The sequence below is a fragment of the Capra hircus genome, chromosome 11 (assembly GCF_001704415.2).
Source record: "Capra hircus breed San Clemente chromosome 11, ASM170441v1, whole genome shotgun sequence".
Classification (NCBI taxonomy): Eukaryota; Metazoa; Chordata; class Mammalia; order Artiodactyla; family Bovidae; genus Capra; species Capra hircus.
The window spans coordinates 101,914,512-101,936,426 of NC_030818.1; the positions used below are offsets into that span (position 1 = coordinate 101,914,512).

Below are 21,915 nucleotides of genomic sequence, written 5' to 3' on the forward strand. Positions count from 1 at the left end.
GCTCACATGCTCAGGACGAGGCCACAAACCGGCAGGCTACACCTATCTTTGATTTGGCCTCAGAGTGTTACTGTTACTATTTCCCCAATAACAATTAGGATGGATATTTAAAAGTCAAGAGAGTCCCAAGGAAAAAAAGGTAAAATTCCCCAAAGATATTTTGATTTCACATGTGTATGCAAATTCAGATGGTTGCTTTACTTCCTGGAAACTGGAAGAATTGGCCGCGCTGAGGCTTGGCTGGCACTGGTGGCACAGAAGGCCTGGTCTCCAACCTCCTTGGGCTCTACTGCATGCAGACATGCAGACGCCTGGCTGGGACCCACTGCCCCGTTCTGCCTGCAGGGCAGGAGACTGGCCATCGCCCCATGAAACTCTCTGCACTGATGCAAGTGAATCACGCTGGAGTGACCTCACACTCATGCTCAGCTCCACCTTCAAATATTTACTGGAAATCCAACACTGATTTAGCCTCAGGGCTAATGCCAACATCCACTAAGGACTGCCTCTTGAAGCTAACTGGAGAGTACAACCAAGGCAGCTTTTAATGAAAGAGACACGAGAAAGGAAAAGAGACCAGAGACGGCCGACCCTGGCTGTGGGAAGCACCCACACCTGACAGGCCCTCCCTGCGACGGCCTCCCGGGCCACCTCGGGGAACGGACCTCGGCAGCCCAGGCTCTCCTGTCCGCCGGCTTCCTGGCCTCCCGGGCCACCTCAGGGAACGGACCTCGGCGGCCCAGGCTCTCCTGTCCGCCGGCTTCCTCGGGGCTCAGTTTATCTGGCAGTCACAGTTGGGCTGGAAGCTGCTGAACTGAGTTCAGTGCAGCACAGAAATCAGTCTGGTGAGTAAGGGTTGTGTGGTTTCAACCAGATCCACGAAGAAATGAATCAGTCAGGGAATGGCTGAAAAAGTGATGGCTCTCTCAGCAGACAGGTGGGCAGTGATGCCCGGGCCCTGGGTCATTCTGGGCTGGGTTGTTCACTGGGGTGGGCACCAGGGACCATGACTTACGGCCGCTGATCTGGGAGAACTTCAGGGCCACGGAGAGGCTGCTCCGAGACACCATCTCGCCGATCTTCTTCCAGTCGTTCCCGTGCAGGGACTGGTATATCTTCAGCTTCTCGGTCTCTCCTTTGCTGTACCTAAGAGGAAGAGAAAACAGGTCACAGCCGAGCAGGAACCATAAGCTTAAAACCTGTTTCCTCACTGGGCACTCTGCAGAGCTGGAAGCAGCCGAGTGGGGTGGGCCATCAGGATACCAGCTACCAGGGAGCAGAGCCCCGCCCCTTCCTGCCTTGGCATCTCACCCATGATAGTGAAGTGAAAGTCACTCAGCTGTGTCTGACTCTTTGTGACCCCATGGACTGTACAGTCCATGGAATTCTCCAGGCCAGAATACTGGAGTGGGTGGCCTTTCCCTTCTCCAGGGGATCTTCCCCACCCAGGGATCGAACCCAGGTCTCTCGCACTGCAGGCGGAAGCCCATCTCACCTGCAGGCATTCTATAAATCGGTCACCACGGTCCTTGGCCAGAGGCCTGGCTCACTTACGCAGAGGCCAGGGCACATGGATCTCACTGTTCTCCAGCCAGACCCATAAAGGCTCCGAACTATAAAACCTGGACTTTTTGACTATGCCCGCAAAGGCCAGCACTCTCCACAGTTCAGCTCCACCAGTCACCTCGGCCTCTAGACCCGTGATGGGAAGCCCTCCTCTCCCTTCCACTCAACCCCCTGGAAAGCTCCTGGCAGCTCTTCAGATGCAGTTGAAATGGTGTGCCTTCAGCGAGGCTTTCCTTGGCCCTCAGGGCTGGCGGTGCCCTGCTATCCCATTGCTGCCCCCATCACTACTTCCAGCTGGGTACTGTGGTTCCCTGGTTTGCCTGACTTCCTCCACGCCACCACTGGCCAATGGAAATGTTGCCTGAGTCAACTGTGTCACTTAGAAATTTCTAGGGGTTGTGTGAAAATTAATTTTATTTGGTTTTAGATGAGTTAATTTAATAACACATTTTATTTAACCCAATGTATTAAAGTTTGAGTAAACTCCGGGAGTTGGTGATGGACAGGGAAGCCTGGCGTGCTGCAGTCCATGGGGTCGCAAAGAGTCAGGACACGACTGAGTGACTGAACTGAACTGAACTGAATGTATTAAACCTGCAGCCATTTCAACATGTAATCAGAACCTCAAAGTATGAATATTCCCTTTTCCACACTGGGGCTTCCCTTGTGGCTCAGCGGGTAAAGAATCTGCCTGCAACGCAGGAGATCGGGGTTCGATCCCTGGGTTGGGAAGATCCCCTGGAGAAGGGAAGGCTGCCCACTCCAGTGTTCTGGGCTAGAGAGTTCCACACACTAGGATGCAGAGAGTCGGATATCACTGAGTGACTTTCACTCCACTTCTTCTCCATACTAGGCCTTCTAAATCCAGCGTGTATTTCATTCTTCAGAACAGCAAGGCTTGGACTGACCATGGCTTGAGTGCTCCACGGCCATGTGAAGGTGGTGGTCCCGAGACAGACAGCTCTGGAGGGACGTCCTTGGAGGGCGGGGCCCCTGTGGACTTTCCACGCTGAGGTACCCGTGGTGCTTGACACATAATAGACACTCAGTAAAGACTGACAGGTGGCTTAGCACAAATCTGTCAGTTTAACGAAGTTCAGGTGTATGAATCCCACATACAAGCAAAGATATTCAAGAAAAGAACTAAAATGCACTATAAAGAGATTTTTGAGATCAAACACCTAAAATGTTTAAGTGAAGAAAAAGCCATCTTTATGACATTCTACAATTCCTTATGGATGGGGCGGGGGAAGTGGTGGTTGATGTTATCACTAATATGACACGAAAGCAGCCTTTATAAAATACTAACCATCTCTAGCGATAGTGACCCACAACTATCTCAGGACAGTTAAGATTCCAGCATTCTCAGAAATGTATCTAAAATGCAGAGAACGGTTCAATGGCATTGAATGGCAATCCTTCACCACTAAGAATCAAGTTTGCCAGCAGTCTCCTTCCCAGGGCAGGCAGGGTCTTACTGAGATTTAAAAAATGACTTAAGAGCACCTTTGCAGCCACAGAAAAGAGGTGCTGAGCAACTGAGCAGACGAAAATGAGGAAACAAGTGTTCTGACCTCTGCGGCCCCTGGAGCCTTTCAGTTCTTTGATTTTTGACTTCCTGTGGCTTTTTCACTTAAGAATCCCTTAAACCGTAGAACATTCGTAGGGCACATGGCCACCACAACATAAATACGGCACCAGTGAACTTTCTGATCAGAATGACAGACTTCCATTATTCTAAAAACGTCATTCCCACACCTAGGTTACCTCATTTGTCAACACTGATTTAGCAAAAGCGCTCTCTTAAGTCCCACTGAACATGCCATCTCTGGTGAATTTTCTTAAAGTTCTGTCCACAGCTGTGACACTGGGGCTTGGGGAAGGGGTGGCGGGACAGGTTTCAGTCCCCGTGGAACCTTTCCTCTACTTCAGTTTTCTTTCTTTCGGCCAAAGTTTCAAAAAAGAAACCCAGGTCCTATCTGTGTTAAGATCTGATTGCACGTATGTCTTGGTTTAGAATCATGGCACTAAGGAGGACCCAATGGCTCTGATAGGTTCACACTGTCTGCCTCCTGGAGGTGGGACCAGTGCTTGAGCCCTTGGTGGCTATCTGGAACCTCATGGGCGGGAGCTGACGCTTTTCTGCTCATCCCTTTGTCCTGAAGCAGAGTGCTTACCCACAACCGAGGCCCAATCTACATTTGTTTTATTTGGAGTGTTAGAAACAGACCATAATTGGGTATTTTATTTAGGAAAAAAAGAGAGGAAAGACTGGCCATCACCCCATGAAACTCTCCGCACTGATGCAACTGAATCACGCAGGGATGACCTCCTACTCGTGCTCAGCTCCACCTTCCAATATTCACCAGAAACCCAAAGCACTGGGCTCAGTGCTGCAGGCACGCTGCACTGAGAAAGAGCGTCTGGCCTCCCAAGGAGCTTACAGCTTGGGAGGCCACCGAGAAAACCTCATGCGGAACAGTAAGAGGCAGTGTGTGGCGCGTGCTAAGACAAAAGTAGAAAGACAAACCAGGGGTTTAGAAAGAGAGATACTGTGGAAGATTTACTCACGAGGTGATGCCTGAAAGGGTCCTTGGAGACACACACATGGCAACATACCTCGTTTCGCACACAAGAATCTTCACCATCTTGTTGTGGACCCTTTGACTTATATTATCACAAAGACCAGAGAAAAATGTCCTGCTCCCGGTTTTTCTTACCTGCCTTTGTAATTGTTGACATCGAACATCTTCTTTGCTCGGTAATATACGAGTTTCCAGGGCCGGGCAATTCCCTTACCTGAAGCCAGAACAGAGGTGGTCAGAGGGACACCAGGAGTGTGGCAGGGAATGCAGCTGCAATTATAAAAGAAAGCCAGAAGAGCCCCTTTTTATGAGCGATCCTAGACCCCAGGTGGAGGCCGGGATTTCCTATGTCCTGCAGGAAGCTGTCTTGAGGAGCAGATATATTGATACAAAATCCCATTTCCTTGATGGTCTCTGAAAACTACATGCTCAGTACCGACGCCCTCTGGCTTCTGGTCTCCTAAATTCGTGAGAAGACCCTCACGAGGCAAAGGCACTGAATTAGGAGAAGGGGAAGCTGAGGTGGAGAACACATGCCAGGAACTCTCCGCAAGATACAACGAAACGCTTTTCCAAGCGAATAAGCTTTCCCTGCTTTTCCACTCCAAAGATGAAATGGCCCCCTAGCAGGGCTGACTGTTCTGCTTTCCTTTGTGCATTCCAGACAAAAACCTAAGAAATTCTCCTCTTTAAATACAAGAGAGATTTACTATCATTATTATTTGTCTCCACCAGGTCTTAGTCGTGGCATGGAAATTCTTTCAGTTGCAGCAAGTGGGGTCTAGTTCCCTGACCAGGGATCAAACCCAGGTCCCTTGAATTAGGAGCACCGAGTCTTAGTCATTGGACCACCAGGGGGGTCACAAGAGATTTTTTTTTCAGTCCAAACCTATACTGCTTCATGACCTTCTCTGACTTTCCAAGGATACCTCCAAGACGAGGGTCCCAGCTCAAAGCACACACATGGCTCTACTTAAAGACCCTGGGAGATGCTGGCACACAGAGGGATGCGCTTTTTGCAGTATATGCAAAAAAAATAAAAACAAAAACACAGTACAGGTCTGTGAGAAAAACCAACAGTGTAACTGTTACCGAGTAGCAAAGTGTCGGAGAGGACTGGAGCAGAAGCATGCAGGAAACCTGGAAGCTGATCATTTGTTACAACATCTGTCAACGCACTAGTGAACACGCTCCAAACCCCTGGAAGTACAGGCTGGCAGTAAAAGGACTGGTAACACAGCGGCCAACACGCGCTGCTGCAGTGGGTGGGCCAGACCCTGTGCTCAGTGATCAGCGAGATTATCCATGTACGGTTGGAAGGCTGTGGAGGCTCAAAGAGCCCGCAGTTCTAAACTTACCAATGTGCACTCTGAACGCATATTTCCTCTTTAAGTCAGTGATCACAGACTTCTCCTCCGGGTATCTGTCTGTGTACAGCAGCTTGTCTGCGTTCTCGATTCCCGTCAGGGAAAGGAATTCTTGCACATTCTTCTCCAACTGCTTATTTTCCTTCACGGAAAACTTGCCAAATTTAATAGTGACACCTAGGATTGGGGGGCGGTGGGGGTGGGAGAAAAAGGCACACAACTGTCAACAGTGAATGAGAGCAAACCAATGTTAAGTCTTTAGCCACTTATGACACAGTGTCCGTCACCCCCTCCCTCGTGTCAGGGAGCAGCCCCTGCCGGGGCCCTGGACATCTGCTCCCCTAGAGTTCAGCTCAAGCCACACTGTCCTCCCCAAGTCTCCCTGGCCACCCTACTCCACTGTGACCTCTGCTGTGGCATCAATCCCTTCTTATAGAGTTATTTTAAAGAAATATTAAGAGTAATATACATTAAAAATTCAAACTGTTGAAACAGAAGTTTAAAAGAAGCCCTCTTCACTCTCCTCTGCCACCCAGTCGGCTAAAGCAGTGCTGCCAATTGGCTTGCACTACGTGAACACGATGTATATTGTGTGTGTAGACCTTGGGGGATGGAGGGGTCAAGGTCACTGCGGTTCACGTTCTATTCCTTGTCATAACTCCAAGCACTTAAGTCTCATTATTACACAGTACACCTTCCTATTCTTAGACTTATTTATTTTTTGGCCAAGCCACGTGGCATGTGGGATCTTAGTTCCTAACCAGGCATTGAACCTGTGCCCCCTGCAGTGGAAGTGAGGAGGCTTAACCACTGGACTGCCAGGGAGGTCCCAGACTTATTTTTAAAACCTTTTTATAAAACACATACTCATAAAAATTTCAACATAGAATACAGAAATAAAATGGCGTCCTTCTATAGATATTGCTCAGTGAATTGTTCTTGCTTAGTTTGTCTAATTTTTTTAAAAAACTAATCTTATCAACATGATGAATTCTATAAGGCTACCGGCCCCCTTTTCACTTTTTGCAATAACCAGTAGCACTGGGTGTCACATGGCAGACAATCATGAGTAAATACTACTCACTTGCAGTACGAAGCCCTACGCTTGCAGTTCATTCTGAAATCCAATAGGTGTTTTGAGAGGTTCTTGTAACACAGTGAAATCAAGGAGGAGACCAAGCCGGGTGATGCTTGAAACCATGGCAACTACCACCAGCTCACCCTCCAATTAACACCCTGGAAATTACATCTCATCAAAGCCAACGATATTTGAAACGAGTTATTTTCGTTTAATCTCACTGGTACATCCTTCCCAGCCTCTTAGGCACTTAACCTCTTTCCCCGCATCTTCCAGGCTTCATCTGTGTTCACCTGGTTCTTTCAGCCTTGTTCTTCCCTCACCTCCCCTAACAAAACTTGCGTCAAAAAAGAGGAAAACCATTGCACTTCATTTTGCTAATTTTATAGCACAGATGATGGTTCTGGAAGGAGATGAAGCTGAAAGCAGCTAAGGGATGCTTCCCGTAAACCTGTAAAGCGGAACTTGTGCACAAAGGAGATCAGGGCAATTTACACACATATTAGTAGCAAAGAAATCTGACCAACATTCAAGCTCAGTCCACAAGCTCACCCTGGGCTTTGAATTCTTTAAACCGCCCCAGATCATCTCGGTACATCCGCTTGATTGTGGTGGCAGCCCTGTCCTTGATGTCGGGGATGAATTCCTGCAGCTGCTTCACTGCAGACTCCAAGTCCACCTCCGGATCGTTGGAATCTCGCGAATCTTCAGATAAATATTTAGCTTCGGAACCTTTAGCCAAATTGCTTTCGTCTTCATTTGTAGGTTCTGACCTAAGGAGAAAAACTGGGTTGATTAACCTCGATGGGTCACATGCCCAGTGGCTTTCAGATTCTTTTCTTACAATGACTCTCATTTAGACGGTGACAACATTAGAGCTTGCAGGGATCCTGCAGTTGATTCGGTCCATGATGTCTGAACTCTTTAATGTATTGAACAGCTTTACCAATTTGATACACCTTTGGGGCTGACAAGAAGGTAAACACGCAGCCCTAAGCCCTATTTCCACAAGGTATTGCTTCTTATATTAGTGTTTCTCAACTTTATTGTTTCAGATATTGACTTCCTAATAAACCAGGCCCTCTTCTACGCTCATGGATATTCAAGACACCTCTGGGACTCTCAATGAGTTACGTTCTATAAAAATGGTTGTTAATTAGGTAAGTCAATATTTAGGGTCTTCCTAGTTACCACTCAGTTCAGTTCAGTTCAGTATTTCAGTGCAATTAATAACGGCCATATTTTCTCCCCTTTGCAGTATAAAGAAACACAGTTTTCTATGTCTTGATCATTAATTCATCCCCAGAAACTTTCAATCAGCTGTCCAAAGCCGCTCTTAGTCAACTATATCAGCTAGCTGCTCAGGTGACTGAAACAAAAAGAAACTGAAGCTGTATGCGCTTGTCTGAGCAAAGGGTCAAGTCTTCACAGGCTCACAGCTCAACACAAGAACCACGGCCCAGAACACTCCTGCCTCGCTATGAGCGATCTAAACTGTCCTGATGAGATGACACAGAGGATGGCGTGAGCTGGGCCCCAGGCCATTCAGCTTCTGTATGAAACTACTTCAAGCCAGGACAGTCTTCTAGTCAGCAAACAGAAGAAAATCAGTGATGAGGAAATGGGGAGGAAACCTGTCCCAAGAGCCAGGAACCCAGATAAAGTGGTTTAAGAAAACTCCTGCATTTATTCACCAGCCAGCACATTTAAACGATAACTATGTAAATAACAATATCTAGACTTCTTTTATTAGGAGAACCCTAATTCAAGCTTTCTTCCTGCTCCAGTAACAGTCTAAGTTCTCTAATCCTTTCTCCTATCTATGGGCATATAGACAAAGGTAATTTTGGGGTCTTAAAATGCCTTTTAAACTTATGCATAGAATTTCAGAGCCAGAGAGTCAGAGACTTAAAGAAGGAACTTGGGGTTGTGGTGGCGGGGCGGGGGGGAGGGGGGCAGATGGGAGGAAGGAATAGTTATTGGGTTGGGATGGACATGTACACACTGCTGTATTTAAAATGGATAAACAACAAGGATCCACTGTAGAGCACAAGGAACTCTGCCCAGTGTTATGTGGCAGCCTGGAGGTGGCGGGCTGGTTGGGGAGAGGGGCATGTAATTTGGGGGAGAATGAATACATGTATATGTAAGGGCTGAGTCCCTTCACTGCTCACCTGAAACTATCACAACATTGTTAACTGGCTATACCCAATACAAAAGAAATGGTAGGGACCTAATAGAAGCAGAAGATATTAAGAAGAGGCAGCAACAATACACAGAAGAACTGTACAGAAAAGAGCTTCACGACCCAGATAATCACGATGGTGTGATCACTCACCTAGAGCCAGACATCCTGGAATGTGAAGTCAAGTGGGCCTTAGGAAGCATCACTAAGAACAAAGCTAGTGGAGGTGATGGAATTCCAGTAGAGCTATGTCAAATCCTGAAAGATGATGCTGTGAAAGCGCTGTACTCAATACGCCAGCAAGTTTGGAAAACTCAGCAGTGGCCACAGGACTGGAAAAGGTCAGTTTTCATTCCAATCCCAAAGAAAGGCAATACCAAAGAATGCTCAAACTACCGCACAATGGCACTCATCTCACATGCTAGTAAAGTAATGCTCAAAATTCCCCAAGCCAGGATTCAGCAATATGTGAACCGTGAACTTCCAGATATTCAAGCTGGTTTTAGAAAAGGCAGAGGAACCAGAGATCAAATTGCCAACATCCGCTGGACCATGGAAAAAGCAAGAGAGTTCCAGAAAAACATCTATTTCTGCTTTATTGACTATGCCAAAGCCTTTGACTGTGTGGATCACAATAAACTGTGGAAAATTCTGAAAGAGATGGGCTTACCAGACCACCTGACCTGCCTCTTGAGAAACCTGTATGCAGGTCAAGAAGCAACAGTTAGAACTGGACACGGAACAACAAACAGACTGGTTCCAAATAGGAAAAGGAGTACATCAAGGCTGTATATTGTTACCTTGTTTATTTAACTTATATGCAGAGTACATCATGAGAAATACCAGGCTGGAGGAAACACAAGCTGGAATTAAGATTTCCGGGAGAAATATCAATAACCTCAGATATGCAGACGACACCACCCTTACAGCAGAAAGGGAAGAACTAAAGAGCCTCTTGATGAAAGTGAAAGAGGAGAGTGAAAAAGTTGACTTAAAGCTCAACATTCAGAAAACTAGATCATGGCATCCGGTCCCATCACTTCATGGTAAATAGATGGGGAAACAGTGGAAACAGCTGCTGACTATTTTTCTGGGCTCCAAAATCACTGCAGATGGTGACTGCAGCCATGAAATTAAAAGACGCTTACTCCTTGGAAGGAAAGTTATGACCAACTTAGATAGCATATTCAAAAGCAGAGACATTACTTTGTCAACAAAGGTCCGTCTAGTCAAGGCTATGGTTTTTCCAGTGGTCATGTATGGATGTGAGAGTTGGACTATGAAGAAAGCTGAGCGCCGAAGAATTGATGCTTTTGAACTGTGGTGTTGGAGAAGACTCTTGAGAGTCCCTTGGATTGCAAGGAGATCCAATTGGTCCATCCTAAAGGAGATCACTCCTGGGTGTTCACTGGAGGGACTGATGTTGAAGCTGAAACTCCCAATACTTTGGCCACCTGATGTGAAAAGCTAACTCATTTGAAAAGACCCTGATGCTGGGAAAGATTGAGAGCAGGAGGAGAAGGGCACGACAGAAGGTGAGACGGTTGGATGGCATCACCGACTCGATGGACATGGGTTTGGGTGGACTCCGGGAGTTGGTGATAGACAGGGAGGCCTGGCGTGATGTGGTTCATGGGGTCGCAAAGAGTTGGACACGAGTGAGAGACTGAACTGAATACAAAAGAAAAAGTTAAAAAAAAAAAAGTTCTCAGTGAAAACAGACTCTAACTGCCTTATCATATCCATGAAGAAAGGAAGGTCCCTGCCAATTCCGCAGTTAGTTCTGCCCGTCACTCTATACCCGGATGGCCCACCTCTTTACGATCTCTACCACTCACTATAGCTGGGCTGAACAAAGAGGTCACAGGCAGGGTTCACACACAAGACGTACACCATCATGTTACCTCTGCACCTTTTTGGAACAGGCCTGGGGATTCTCTTGTGGCCTGGGTTTCGCACTTTCTTCAACCAAGGTACCTTCCAGGGAATCAAGAGGCGTGTCCTCAGAGTTCCTCCTGGGCACTGAAAAATCACCAGGCTCCACGGTGCTCTCAAGAGATCTTCGCTTCCTTTTCTTAGACTTTTTCTTGAGGCCACTGGAGTCCTGACTGGCTCCTGCAGTCTCGACCTCGTCTGCCACTCGGGATCCCTCCAAGTACACGCTCTCAGCCCTCTCGGGCGCAGCCAAGGCCTCGAATTCTGGGGGATCTGGATGCTTCCTCTTCCTTTTCCTGGACTTGCTGTGACCCGCAGACACTGAGAGTCGCACGATTCCATCCTCTTGGTCCACTTGAGGCTGCGGTTCCTTGTCCTGGGAGGCGGCCCTGGGGAGGGCGATGCTTGCACCCCGACTTTCCTGGACAGCGTCCCAGGATTCAACTTCCCTCTGACGTTTTTTATGCTTCTTCTTCTTCTTCTTCTTCCGAACTTCACCGTGCAGTTCCTCGGATGTGTTTTCACGTGGCTTAGGAACTGAATGGGGTTCGTCTACTTCAGGCTGTTCTGTCGACTTCTGCTCCTTGCTTGCATCAACGTAAACGACATCCACGTCGCTTCTGAAATTCTTTGGTGTGTTCTCAATATTTTCTTTATCCACCAGGACATACGCAACGCCTGTTTCCTCGTCGACTCCCAAAGCACTTTTTCTTCTCTTTTTCTTCTTTTTGGGTTTAGGTGTGGCCATTTCAGTCTCATCGCAGATTTCTGATTTCTTCAAAGGAGAGGAAACGAGACGCCGTCTGTCCTTTCTCTTTCTCTTACTCTCCGTTATGTCGCGCTGCTCACTTGCCAGGGGGGCGGCTCTCAAACTCTCCTGGGAATGCCTCCGACGTCTGTCCTTATGTTTAGAATGCTTAGCCTTTTTCTTCACGAAAACGGGAGTTTGGGTTTCCAAGCGGCTTGATTTTCCTTCCATTTTACTCCTGTAGGGGAACTTAACAACACGGTTTATTTTTGCAGAGCATTTTATACGTTAGCCTCAGAGGAAAGAAAACAAAATCACAGAAAGATGAAACTGCATGACAAATGATAAGCCTGGAGTCATGATTACAAATTTCCTATTATTCCAAATGCACAGCAAGCTCACTACAATTCACTTGTCTGCTTCCACTGCCTTTATGATATACGAAAAAGAACCAGTTAGCTGAGAACAATGCTGCGGCGTGATCAGGCCCTTGTTCCCCCTCCTCTTTACCCCTCTTTTGTGTTCCAGCCAAACATGCCTTTTTCTTTTTCTTTCTTTGGCTCCCCAAACATGCTCCAATCCTCTCCTTGGCTCAAAGTCTGATAAAACACGATTTCCTCTCTCCAGGATGCTCTCCACTGCCTCCCACCCCTCCCAGCCTCCTGCCTCCTTTCATCTTTCAGAGCTTGGCTTGAACATCGCTTCTTCAAGAAAACTTTAAAAGAACATAGGCACTATGATACCATGTATACTACATTAAAAATATATGCACATTATGGTTCCCAGGTGGCTCAGTGGTAAAGAATCCACTTGCCAAACAAGAGACGCAGGTTTGATCCTTGGTTCAGGAAGATCACCTGGAGAAGGGAATGGCAACCCACCCAGTATCCTTGCCTGGGAAATCCCATGGACAGAGGAGCCTGGCAGGCTAAGGTCCATGGGTTTGCAAAGAGTCAGACTAAATAACAACCATATATGTTACATTTAAAACACAAAAACAGTTTCATGCACCTTTTCTGAACGGATATATATGTGGTAAAACTATAAACACAGTCAACTGGCAAATCAGGGATTGGGGACAATCCTAACTGTCATATCTGTAAAGTTTTCTTTCTCTTCCTTTTTTTTTTAGGCCACGCCCTACGACTGCACGTGGGATTTCAGTTCTGTAACCAGGGACCCACTGGACTGCCAGGGAAGCCCCTGTAGTCTTTTATTTCTTAACTGGAGTGATGAGTACATGGGTGTTCGTTATATTTTTGTCTATGCTTACTTGAATGCCTTAAATAGTTCACTTTATAAAGCAAGGGGCAGAACAAGGGCAAAGGCTGCTTTCACTTGTGTTAAAAACAAGCAAATGAAGGATATAAATGTATTAAGTATCTACAAAAGAGAAAGACAGAAGAGAAAGTTTTCCTGATCCCTTGGGCTTTGTCTATTCCCCAGACAATATACTTTCACAGCAAACTTCTTCTCTTTTACAGCATTTAGCCCAGCTGTGGTTCACAGCGAGGACAGCAGGCAACCACTGACCTCAAAGTAAAAGATTATCTCTTTGAGAAAGAGGCTGAATGGGCCTTATTAGTGGGTCAAAGAAGAGCCCAAGTTCTGCAGTCAGTTGGAATGAATAAGGCCCCCAAGTCATTTCTTACACAGAGCACGTGCACTCTGGAGGTTGAGTACAGGAACAGAAATGTACTTCACAGAAGGTGAAGGTAAAGTCGCTCAGTCGTGTCCGACTCTTTGCGACCCCATGGACTGTAGCCTACCAGGCTTCTCTGTCCATGGGATTCTCCAGGCAAGAATACCAGAGTGGGTTACCATTTCCTTCTCCAGGGGATCTTCCCAACCCAGGGATCGAACCCGGGTCTCCCGCATTGGAAGCAGACGCTTTAACCTCTGAGCCACCAGGGAAGCCCACTTCACAGAAGACATGGTTAAAAATATAATTTTACAAACATGTCTTATAACTCTCCTTGCTCTGTACTGCTTCTGGGTTTCAATTTTTAAGATTTTACTTCTCTGTAAGTAGGAAATATGTTTACACGGTTCAAACATCAGAGCAATCTGTGCATATCCCTCCTCCTTTCTCACACAGAAGGTGCATGAGTGCTAAGTCACTTTGGTTGTGTCCGGCTCTTTGTGACCCTCTGGACTGTAGCCCGCCAGGCTCCTCTGTCTATGGGATTCTCCAGGGAAGAACACTGGACTGGACTGTCATCCCCGCCTCCAGGGGATCTTCCCCACCCAGGAATCCAGCCTGCGTCTCCTCTGTCTCCAGCGCTGGCAGGCGGGGTTTTTATCACTGGCACCGCCTGGGACGCCCCTCACACGGTGTCTGTATTTTATGATCTGCATTTTGCGATTTTCATTTAGCAGCAGACTCTGGAGACCTCTCTGCATCAACGGCCTTTCAATTTGGAACGCTGAGCACATTTTCTACAGAAGGCGCCTACTTTCCCAGGTAGCAAGGAAGCTGTAAGAGTTGCGGGGCTTCCCTGGTGGTCCGGAGGGTAAGAGTGCCCCCACCAAGGCAGCGGGCCTGAACTCAATCCCCGGTCCAGGAAGACCCCACACACTGCGGAGCAACTGGGCCTGCACTCTAGAGCCTGTGCTCTGCTCTGCAACAAGAGAAGCCCCCCAGTGAGAAGCCTCTGCCCCGCACCCAGGGGCAGCCCCTGCTCGCCACAACTAGAGAAAGCCCCTGCAGCAGCCAAATATAAATAAATTAGAAAAAAAAAGAATTGTGTAGCTGGAAGGTCCGGAAATGACAAACACGTGGACTGATCAGACTAAAAGCCAAATCTCCAGCCTCACAATTGTACCTTCAACGGAGGCACCAGGAGCTTTGGTGGAGGCCTCTCTTCCCGGCGTCACTCACAGATACATGGACACCCACCTCTGACTCTCTGAGACCTCAGCTGTAAGCAGTGTAACGGCTGCAACTCGATCGCCTGTTTACAGAAGGCCCAGCGGGCTTTGGCTGTCTCCTCCACCACCAGAGCCCCAGCGTCTAGCACAGTGCCTGGTTCACAGGAGAAATCCAATAAATATGTTTTGAGAATGAATTAATGCCTTCTCTTTGGTTGCCCTGGAACTGTTAAGAACATTCGGAGGAAAAAACTCACAACTGGGCAGATGGGCACTGCCTTAAGCCCTTGGCTGCTGACTACAGCTGGAACCCAAGCAGTGACCAGCAGCTGAGCCCTGTCTCTCTAGTTCTGTGCTGTCCAATACGGCAGCCACGAGCCGCACGAGCTGCTGAGTGCTTAAACATGGTTAGGCCAAACTGCATCTAAGCGTAAATACACACTGCATTTCAAAGACTTGGAACAGACAGAGAAATAGCTCCCCCATACTGTTGTTTACTGCTTTCACGATGAAATGATGGTTTGGATATTGCTCAGTATGTGCATTCCTAATTCTCTTTCCTTTTTATGTTTTTTTAACGTAGGAAATTTTAAATGACACACATGGCTTGTGTTCTTACGTTTTCTGAGAACAACAGCGTCCGGAAGGCTCACTTGCCTACTCTTCTTGAAATGGTTATTTCAAATCTTCCCAGGTGGCGCTAGTGGTAAAGAACCCACCTACCAATGCAGGAGATATAAGAGATACCGGTTTGATCCCTGGGTCGGGAAGATCCGCTGGAGGAGGGTATGGCAACCCACTCCAGTATTCTTGCCTGGAGAATCCCATGGATAGAGGAGCCTGGCAGGGTACAGTCCATGGGGTCGCAAGAGTTGGACACAACTGAAATGATTTAGCACACAAACTCTCAACAAGCTACAAAATTTCATCCTTCACCCTGACAAGTAGTAGTAGGCAAGTAGATTAACTTGCCTCTGACCTCACACCCTTACACACATTAGCTAAGAAATATGTCCCCCCCAAATCTAATATGTTTGCCTGCATTTCCCTGTTCTCCTCCCCTCTTGCTGCTGCAAAGGAAGTGTTTCTTCTGTCAGAGACCATTTCTTCCCTGTGTGCTGCGTCCCAACCTCCTCCTCCTCCTCCCCAGAGAGATGGTGACCCATCAGCTACCCAGTCTCTCCCCTTCTGCCTCCTGCACTGGATCCCTTCCCGCAAAGTCCAACAATCTTCAGACTATTTTCTAACTTAAAACAAAAAACAAGGATGCCACTATCCTCCAACCTCAAAGCCCCACCTAGCTATTCTCTTTCCTCCCCTTCACAACAAAATTTCTTTTTTTTTTTTTTTTGCCACACCACACAACTTGCGGGATCTTACTTCCCTGAAAGTGAAAGTCGCTCAGTCCCATCCAACTCTTGTGACCCCATGAATTATACAACCCATGGAATTCTCCAGGCCAGAATACTGGAGTGCGTAGCCTTTTTCCTTCTCCAGGGGATCTTCCCAACCCAGGAATTGAACCCAGGTCTCCCACATTGCATGTGGACTCTTTACCAGCTGAGCCACCCTGATCAGGGATCAAACCTGTGTCCCCTGCAGTGCAAGCATGGTGTCCTAACCACTGGACTACCAGAGAATTCTCTCAAGCTCTCTTAATAACAATGAACAGAGCAGATAATTCTTTTAAATATTCGTTTACCTTCCATCTGTTTCTTTCTTTCTTTTTGCTAAATACCTTGTATGTTGCTCCTTCTGGTTTCTTGAACTCAGCACAACCTTTTATATACAGGGTCACTTCCCACTAAAAACCTTTTTTTTTTTTTAATGGCCTCTCCATGATTCTTAAGACAGAATCCCAAATCCTTACAGATCTACCATTCCCTTTATGATTTAGTCTGCTCCAAGACCACCTCTCATTTTTCTGTGGGTTTCAGACATCCTGTCTTCTTTATGTCCCCAGAATATACCATGATATCTTTATCAGGGGATTTACAAAAGCATCTCATTCTCCCAGGAATGCTTTTCCCTCTGCGTTACCTTTCTATAACTAGTCTTAAGTTTGAAAATCACTTCCTCTAATTCCTCCTGGGTCCCCCTCCTCCTTACAGGGTTTCTCAACAATCCAGCTTGTTCCCCGATGGCACTTAGCTCCGGAGGGACGTAACCGGCCACCGAAGGGTTGCGGTCTCCTCGTCCTGTTTGTTTCCCAAACGGTTCCCTGGATATGCATTTATCCCTATTTATATTCGGAATAGACCACTTCCTGCAGGGACGTGCCCAAGCCTGGTCCCGGATTCCTTCCCCACTCTGAGGTTCCATGAAGACCCCGCTCGGCCCCGGAATGGGCATTCCGGGGCTGATAGGAAGAAAAAAAACACAAACGAAAGTTCCCGCGTGGAAGGGCCTGGAGCGGCTGCGAGAAAACAGGCACCACGTCCATCCCTGGGGACCTGGGTCCAACGCAGGCCTCTGGGGAGATGAGGACAAGCGGCCATAAACAGCTCGGTTCAGACACGATCACTGGGGGAAAAAAACCGGAACAACTGAAAAGCACTCTCACCTACGGGCCAAACGCGTCGTCCCCTTGCCTTCCAATCCGGAAGTGCCGGTGTCGTGGAAGCGGATATCGCCTTGCGTCACTTCCGCCCCGCCCTCCAGCAACGCGTTGCCATGACAGCATGCTGGCCTGCTCCAGGCTGTGATTCTTCAGTTCAGTTCAGTTCAGTTCAGTGGCTCAGTCGTGTTCGACTCTTTGCGACCCCATGAATCGCAGCACGCCAGGCCTCCCTGTCCATCACCAACTCCCGGAGTTCACTCAGACTCACGTCCATCGAGTCAGTGATGCCATCCAGCCATCTCATCCTGGGTCGTCCCCTTCTTCTCCTGCCCCCAATCCCTCCCAGCATCAGAGTCTTTTCCAGTGAGTCAACACTTCGCATGAGGTGGCCAAAGTATTGGAGTTTCAGCCTTAGCATCATTCCTTCCAAAGAAATTCCAGGGCTGATCTCCTTCAGAATGGACTGGTTGGATCTCCTTGCAGTCCAAGGGACTCTCATGAGTCTTCTCCAACACGACAGTTCAAAAGCATCAATTCTTCGGCGCTCAGCTTTCTTCATAGTCCAACTCTCACATCCATACATGACCACTGGAAAAACCATAGCCTTGATTAGATGGACCTTTGTTGGCAAAGTAATGTCTCTGCTTTGCAATATGCTATCTAGATTGGCCATAAATTTTCTTCCAAGGAGTAAGTGTCTTTTAATGTCCTGGCTGCAGTCACCATCTGTGATTCTTAGGCCGTTGTTTTCTGCGTGTTTTGTTTACTACCGCGATCTTTGGGAGTTGGGTGGGTCAGGGGAGGGGCTTCCCAGGGGGCTGTCATGGTAAAGAACCTGCCCTCCAATGCAGGAGATGAGGGAGACTCTAGAGACAACGGTTCGATCCCTGGGTTGGGGAAGATTCCCTGGAGGAAGGCATGGCCACCCACCAGTATTCTTGCCTGGAGAATTGCCATGGACAGAGGAGCCTGGAGGGATACGGTCCATAGTCTCAGAGTTGGACACAACTGAAGCGACTTAGCATGCATGCACAGGGCAGGGGAGAAAGCGGGACCCAGAGCTCTTCCGCCGACTTGCTGGTTCATGCCTACACTGCCATGTATTCAACGGTTTTTTGCTGAGGTCCATCTACATTGAACTGTGGTGTTGGAGAAGACTCTTGAGAGTCACTTGGACTGCAAGGAGGTCCAACCAGTCCATCCTAAAGGAGATTGGTCCTGGGATTTCTTTGGAAGGAATGATGCTAAGGCTGAAACTCCAGTACCTTGGCCACCTCATGTGAAGAGTTGACTCATTGGAAAAGACTCTGATGCTGGGAGGGATTGGGGGCAGGAGGAGAAGGGGACGACAGAGAATGAGATGGCTGGATGGCATCACTGACTCGATGGACATGAGTCTGAGTGAACTCCAGGATTTAGTGATGGGCAGGGAGGCCTGGCAATTCATGGGGTCACAAAGAGTCGGACTTGACTGAGCGACTGAACTGAACTGATCTACAGTCCAGGAGTGAACAAGAAGGTGAAGGTTACCCGAGGAAGCCAGAGAACAAACAGATCAACCAAAATAATTCAGATCACCCTCCAAGGAGAATAAAACAGGGCAATGTGACGGAGAACGACTGGGGTCAGTGAGCGCTAGGTTAGAAGACTCTTTGACGAGTGTGACAGTTGAGTTTGAAACGAAAAAGATGAACAAAAATCGAGATGGTAGAGTGTTCCAGGCTGGGAAGAAATCCGGAGTCCCTGAACTTGGTTGCTGGAGGAACTGAAGGAAGGCCAGGGCAGCGGGAGCACTGTGAAAAACAGGGGAGAGTGGTGGGAGGTGACCTCAGGGGTTGGCAGGGGTGAACTGGTGCAGGGTCTGATGCACGTTGAACTTCTGTGAAAGTTAGAGCTAGAAGAAGCCTCGAATATCTGTTCTGATTCTTCCATTTCCACTGTGTCCTGAAGAAACATAGTTTATGATTAAAAGTAAAGTTTTAAGCAGGTCAAGTCAAAGACAGAATGCATGCCACGCAGACTTTTTAGCCTTATTACACAGTGAACATAATCACACCAGCGACGAGACTTCTCATTGAATCCTATAACAACCCCTGTTGTAGGAATCTTTATTAGGTGATATCAGCCTTACCTTGGGGCTGAGAAAGCTAGAGCTTCGTGTAACTTGTCCCAGCGGACTTATATTGCCCCCAGCTAGGATTAAAACCTGTGATCCTTCCATTACTCCAGGAGCCTACCCCTTGCTGTACCATTTGACCTTCTCTGTTTGAGCTGCCAAGCAGCTTTGATTAAAAAATGAACAAGAGGGACTTCCTTTGTGGTCCAGGCGCTAAAAACTGCACTTCCAAAGCAGGGGGCTCTGGTTCCATCCTTAGGGAAGTAGATCCCACATGCCGCAACTAAGAGTTCACATGCCAGCAGCTAGAGATTCCACGTGCTGTAACTAAAGATTCCAGTGCCATGACTAAGACCTGGCACAGCCAAATAAATATTTTTTTAAGTGCATAATGTACATATACATGAAAACCTGAAAGCAAAGTAGACTAGAGAAACCGTAAGCCTGCGTCATACATACACGCCACGCTCGAAGGCTGTTCCAGGCCTTGGATGAGCAGCTGGGATTCCGGCTTGCCCTGGAAATGCAGTGCTGGTGTTGTCCAGTGTTGGTGGGAAAGGCCTGAGGGCAGGTTTGTTGTCCGTGCAACTAACTCTGTGGTGAACCCCTTACCCAGAGCCTTGTAGATACTTGCACATTTAATGCAGGTGATAATGATGAGTGAATGACCCCGCAGAAGGCTGAAACTAGAAGGCAGACCAAACATCCAGGCTAGTGGTTCCCCAAACAGTGCAGCAGTTACTAGGAAGCTCTTAAAAAGTGCAGATTCCCAACTTTGCACACGGACCGCATAGTGTGTTAGTCGCTCACTCATGTCCAACTGCTTTCAACCCCATGGTCTAGCCATGGATGGGCATGAATTCTGGAGTGGGTTGCTATTCCCTTCTCCAGGGGATCTTCCTGACCCAGAGATCGAACGAACACAAGTCTCCGGCATTGCAGTCAGATTCTTTACCCTCTGAGCTACCACTGTATCACATTAAAATCCATAGACATAACAACATTCTATAAGAGAACGTCCTTATTCTTGGCAGATACATGTATTTAAGGTCAAATGTGATACTGTCCCCCTGGAGGAGGGCATGGCAACCTGCTCCAGTATTCTTGCCCCATGGACAGAGGAGCCTGGTGGGCTACAGTCCATTGGGTTGCAAAGAATCGGACACAACTGAGCGACTTAGCACAAATGCATGATACTGTCTGCGGATATTTTCAAAATGATTCAGCAGTATGTGTGTGTGAAAGACAATAGGGCAAATACTAAGGACCAGTGAATCTAGGCCTTGCAGATGGTGACTGCAGCCATGAAATTAGAAGACGCTTGCTCCTTGAAAGAAAAGCTATGACCAACCTAGATAGCATATTAAAATGCAGAGGCATTACTTTGCCAACAAAGGTCCATCCAGTCAGAGGTATGGTTTTTCCAGTAGTCACATATGGATGTGAGAGTTGGACCATAAAGACAGCTGAGTGCCAAAGAATCGATGCTTTTGAACTGTGGTGTTGGAGAAGACTCTTGAGAGTCCCTTGGACTGCAGGGATATCTAACCAGTCAATCCTAAAGGAAATCAGTGCTGAATATTCATTGGAAGGACTGATGCTGAAGCTGAAGTTCCAGTACTTTGGCTACCTGATGAAAAGAACTGATTCACTGGAAAAGACCCTGATGCTGGGCAAGATTGAAGGCAGGAGGAGAAGGGGATGACAGAGGACAAGATGGTTGTATGGCATCACCAACTCAAAGGACACGAGTCTGAGCAAGCCCTGGGAGCTGATGATGGACAGGGAAGCCGGGAGTACTGCAGTCCACGGTGTCACAAAGAATCGGGCATGACTGAGCGACTGAACTGAATGAATCTAGGTGAAGTCTACACAGATTTTCATTGCACTCTTCTTTCAAAGTTTCTGTAGCTTTGAACTTAAAAAAAGGGGGAAAATCCGAAAGGGAAGGAGTATTAAAATGCAGATTCCTAGAACCCATTTCCAGATATTCTGATTCAGTGAGTCTGTATTTTTCAACTTCTCTTTATTCTGTTGCACAAAGTTGGGTACCATTGATTTCATTCAACTCTAGACTTTCCTCACTACCCATTTCACAGAAGAAAACAGAGGACTCAAGAAGACGACTAATTTGAGATTAGCAGTAACATCAGTCCTAGAATGCAAATTTCTATTTCATCCTGAAACGCATAGCAGCCTGCCCTGGGTGTGTGTGTGTGTGTGTGTGTGTGTGTGTGTGTGTGTGTGTGTGTGTGTGTGTGTGTGTGTGTGTGTGTGTGTGTGTGTGTGTGTGTGTGTGTGTGTGTGTGTGTGTGTGTGTGTGTGTGTGTGTGTCTCGAGGGAACGGGGCGGGGCGGGTGGGATGGAGACGGGGGAGGGGCGCTGGGAAAAATGGGAAGGGGTGGAGAGTGGAGGGGAGTGTTTTAACTTGGAAATCAGGTGTAAATGGTCCTCTAGAAATCTGTCGCTTTTAAAATCTGTGTAGACTTCACGTAGATTCATAGCCCAGTGGTGATTCCTGAGTTTTCCTCGAGTAAGAAAACTCAGAAACAGGTCCAATTAGGTGGCCGCGAGTAAGTTTCCTGTAAGTCAATCAACCTGCTCTGTTCCAGCGCCGTTGGCGTCCCGTCGCCACGGAGACGGGCGGTTCCATTTTTCCCTAAGGGGTGGTCATGATTTTCTCCCCTTTTCAAATCCATAGCGAGGCTCCCAGAAGACGCTCTCGTAAACCTACAGAGGGGTTTTTGTGGGTCTTAGCTCTCCTCGCAAGGAGGTGGGGGAGCGCGAGGTGGGCACGCCTCCCTCCGGATGGAGCCAGGCGTCCGAGCCTACCCCGGGGCCCAGGTGGTGCGTCCCGGGATTGGGGGCTCACCTGCTCAGAGCTCCGCGGCTGCCCTCCCCCAA

At 47.8% G+C, this 21,915-nt stretch overlaps 1 protein-coding gene across 5 annotated transcripts in view; it reads right to left on the bottom strand.

The window, feature by feature from the left end:
• The window catches only part of TTF1 (transcription termination factor 1), a 28,178-nt gene extending 11,215 nt beyond the window's left edge, over positions 1-16,963 (bottom strand). For 2 of the 5 annotated variants that reach the window (XR_001296314.2, XM_013968023.2), the window contains exons 1-7: positions 16,899-16,948; positions 14,290-14,489; positions 10,686-11,713; positions 7,149-7,369; positions 5,510-5,695; positions 4,287-4,365; positions 1,016-1,146 (exon numbers count right to left, since the gene is read on the bottom strand). Coding sequence is in view for 4 of the 5 variants with exons in the window: in XM_013968023.2 (XP_013823477.2) it covers positions 1,016-1,146; positions 4,287-4,365; positions 5,510-5,695; positions 7,149-7,369; positions 10,686-11,695 (1,627 nt within the window). In the remaining variant the exon portion in view is untranslated. Of the gene's footprint in view, positions 1-1,015; positions 1,147-4,286; positions 4,366-5,509; positions 5,696-7,148; positions 7,370-10,685; positions 11,714-14,289; positions 14,490-16,898 lie in introns of all 5 variants that reach the window. The other 3 variants (XM_013968024.2, XM_005687283.3, XM_013968027.2) reach the window with 3 other exon arrangements.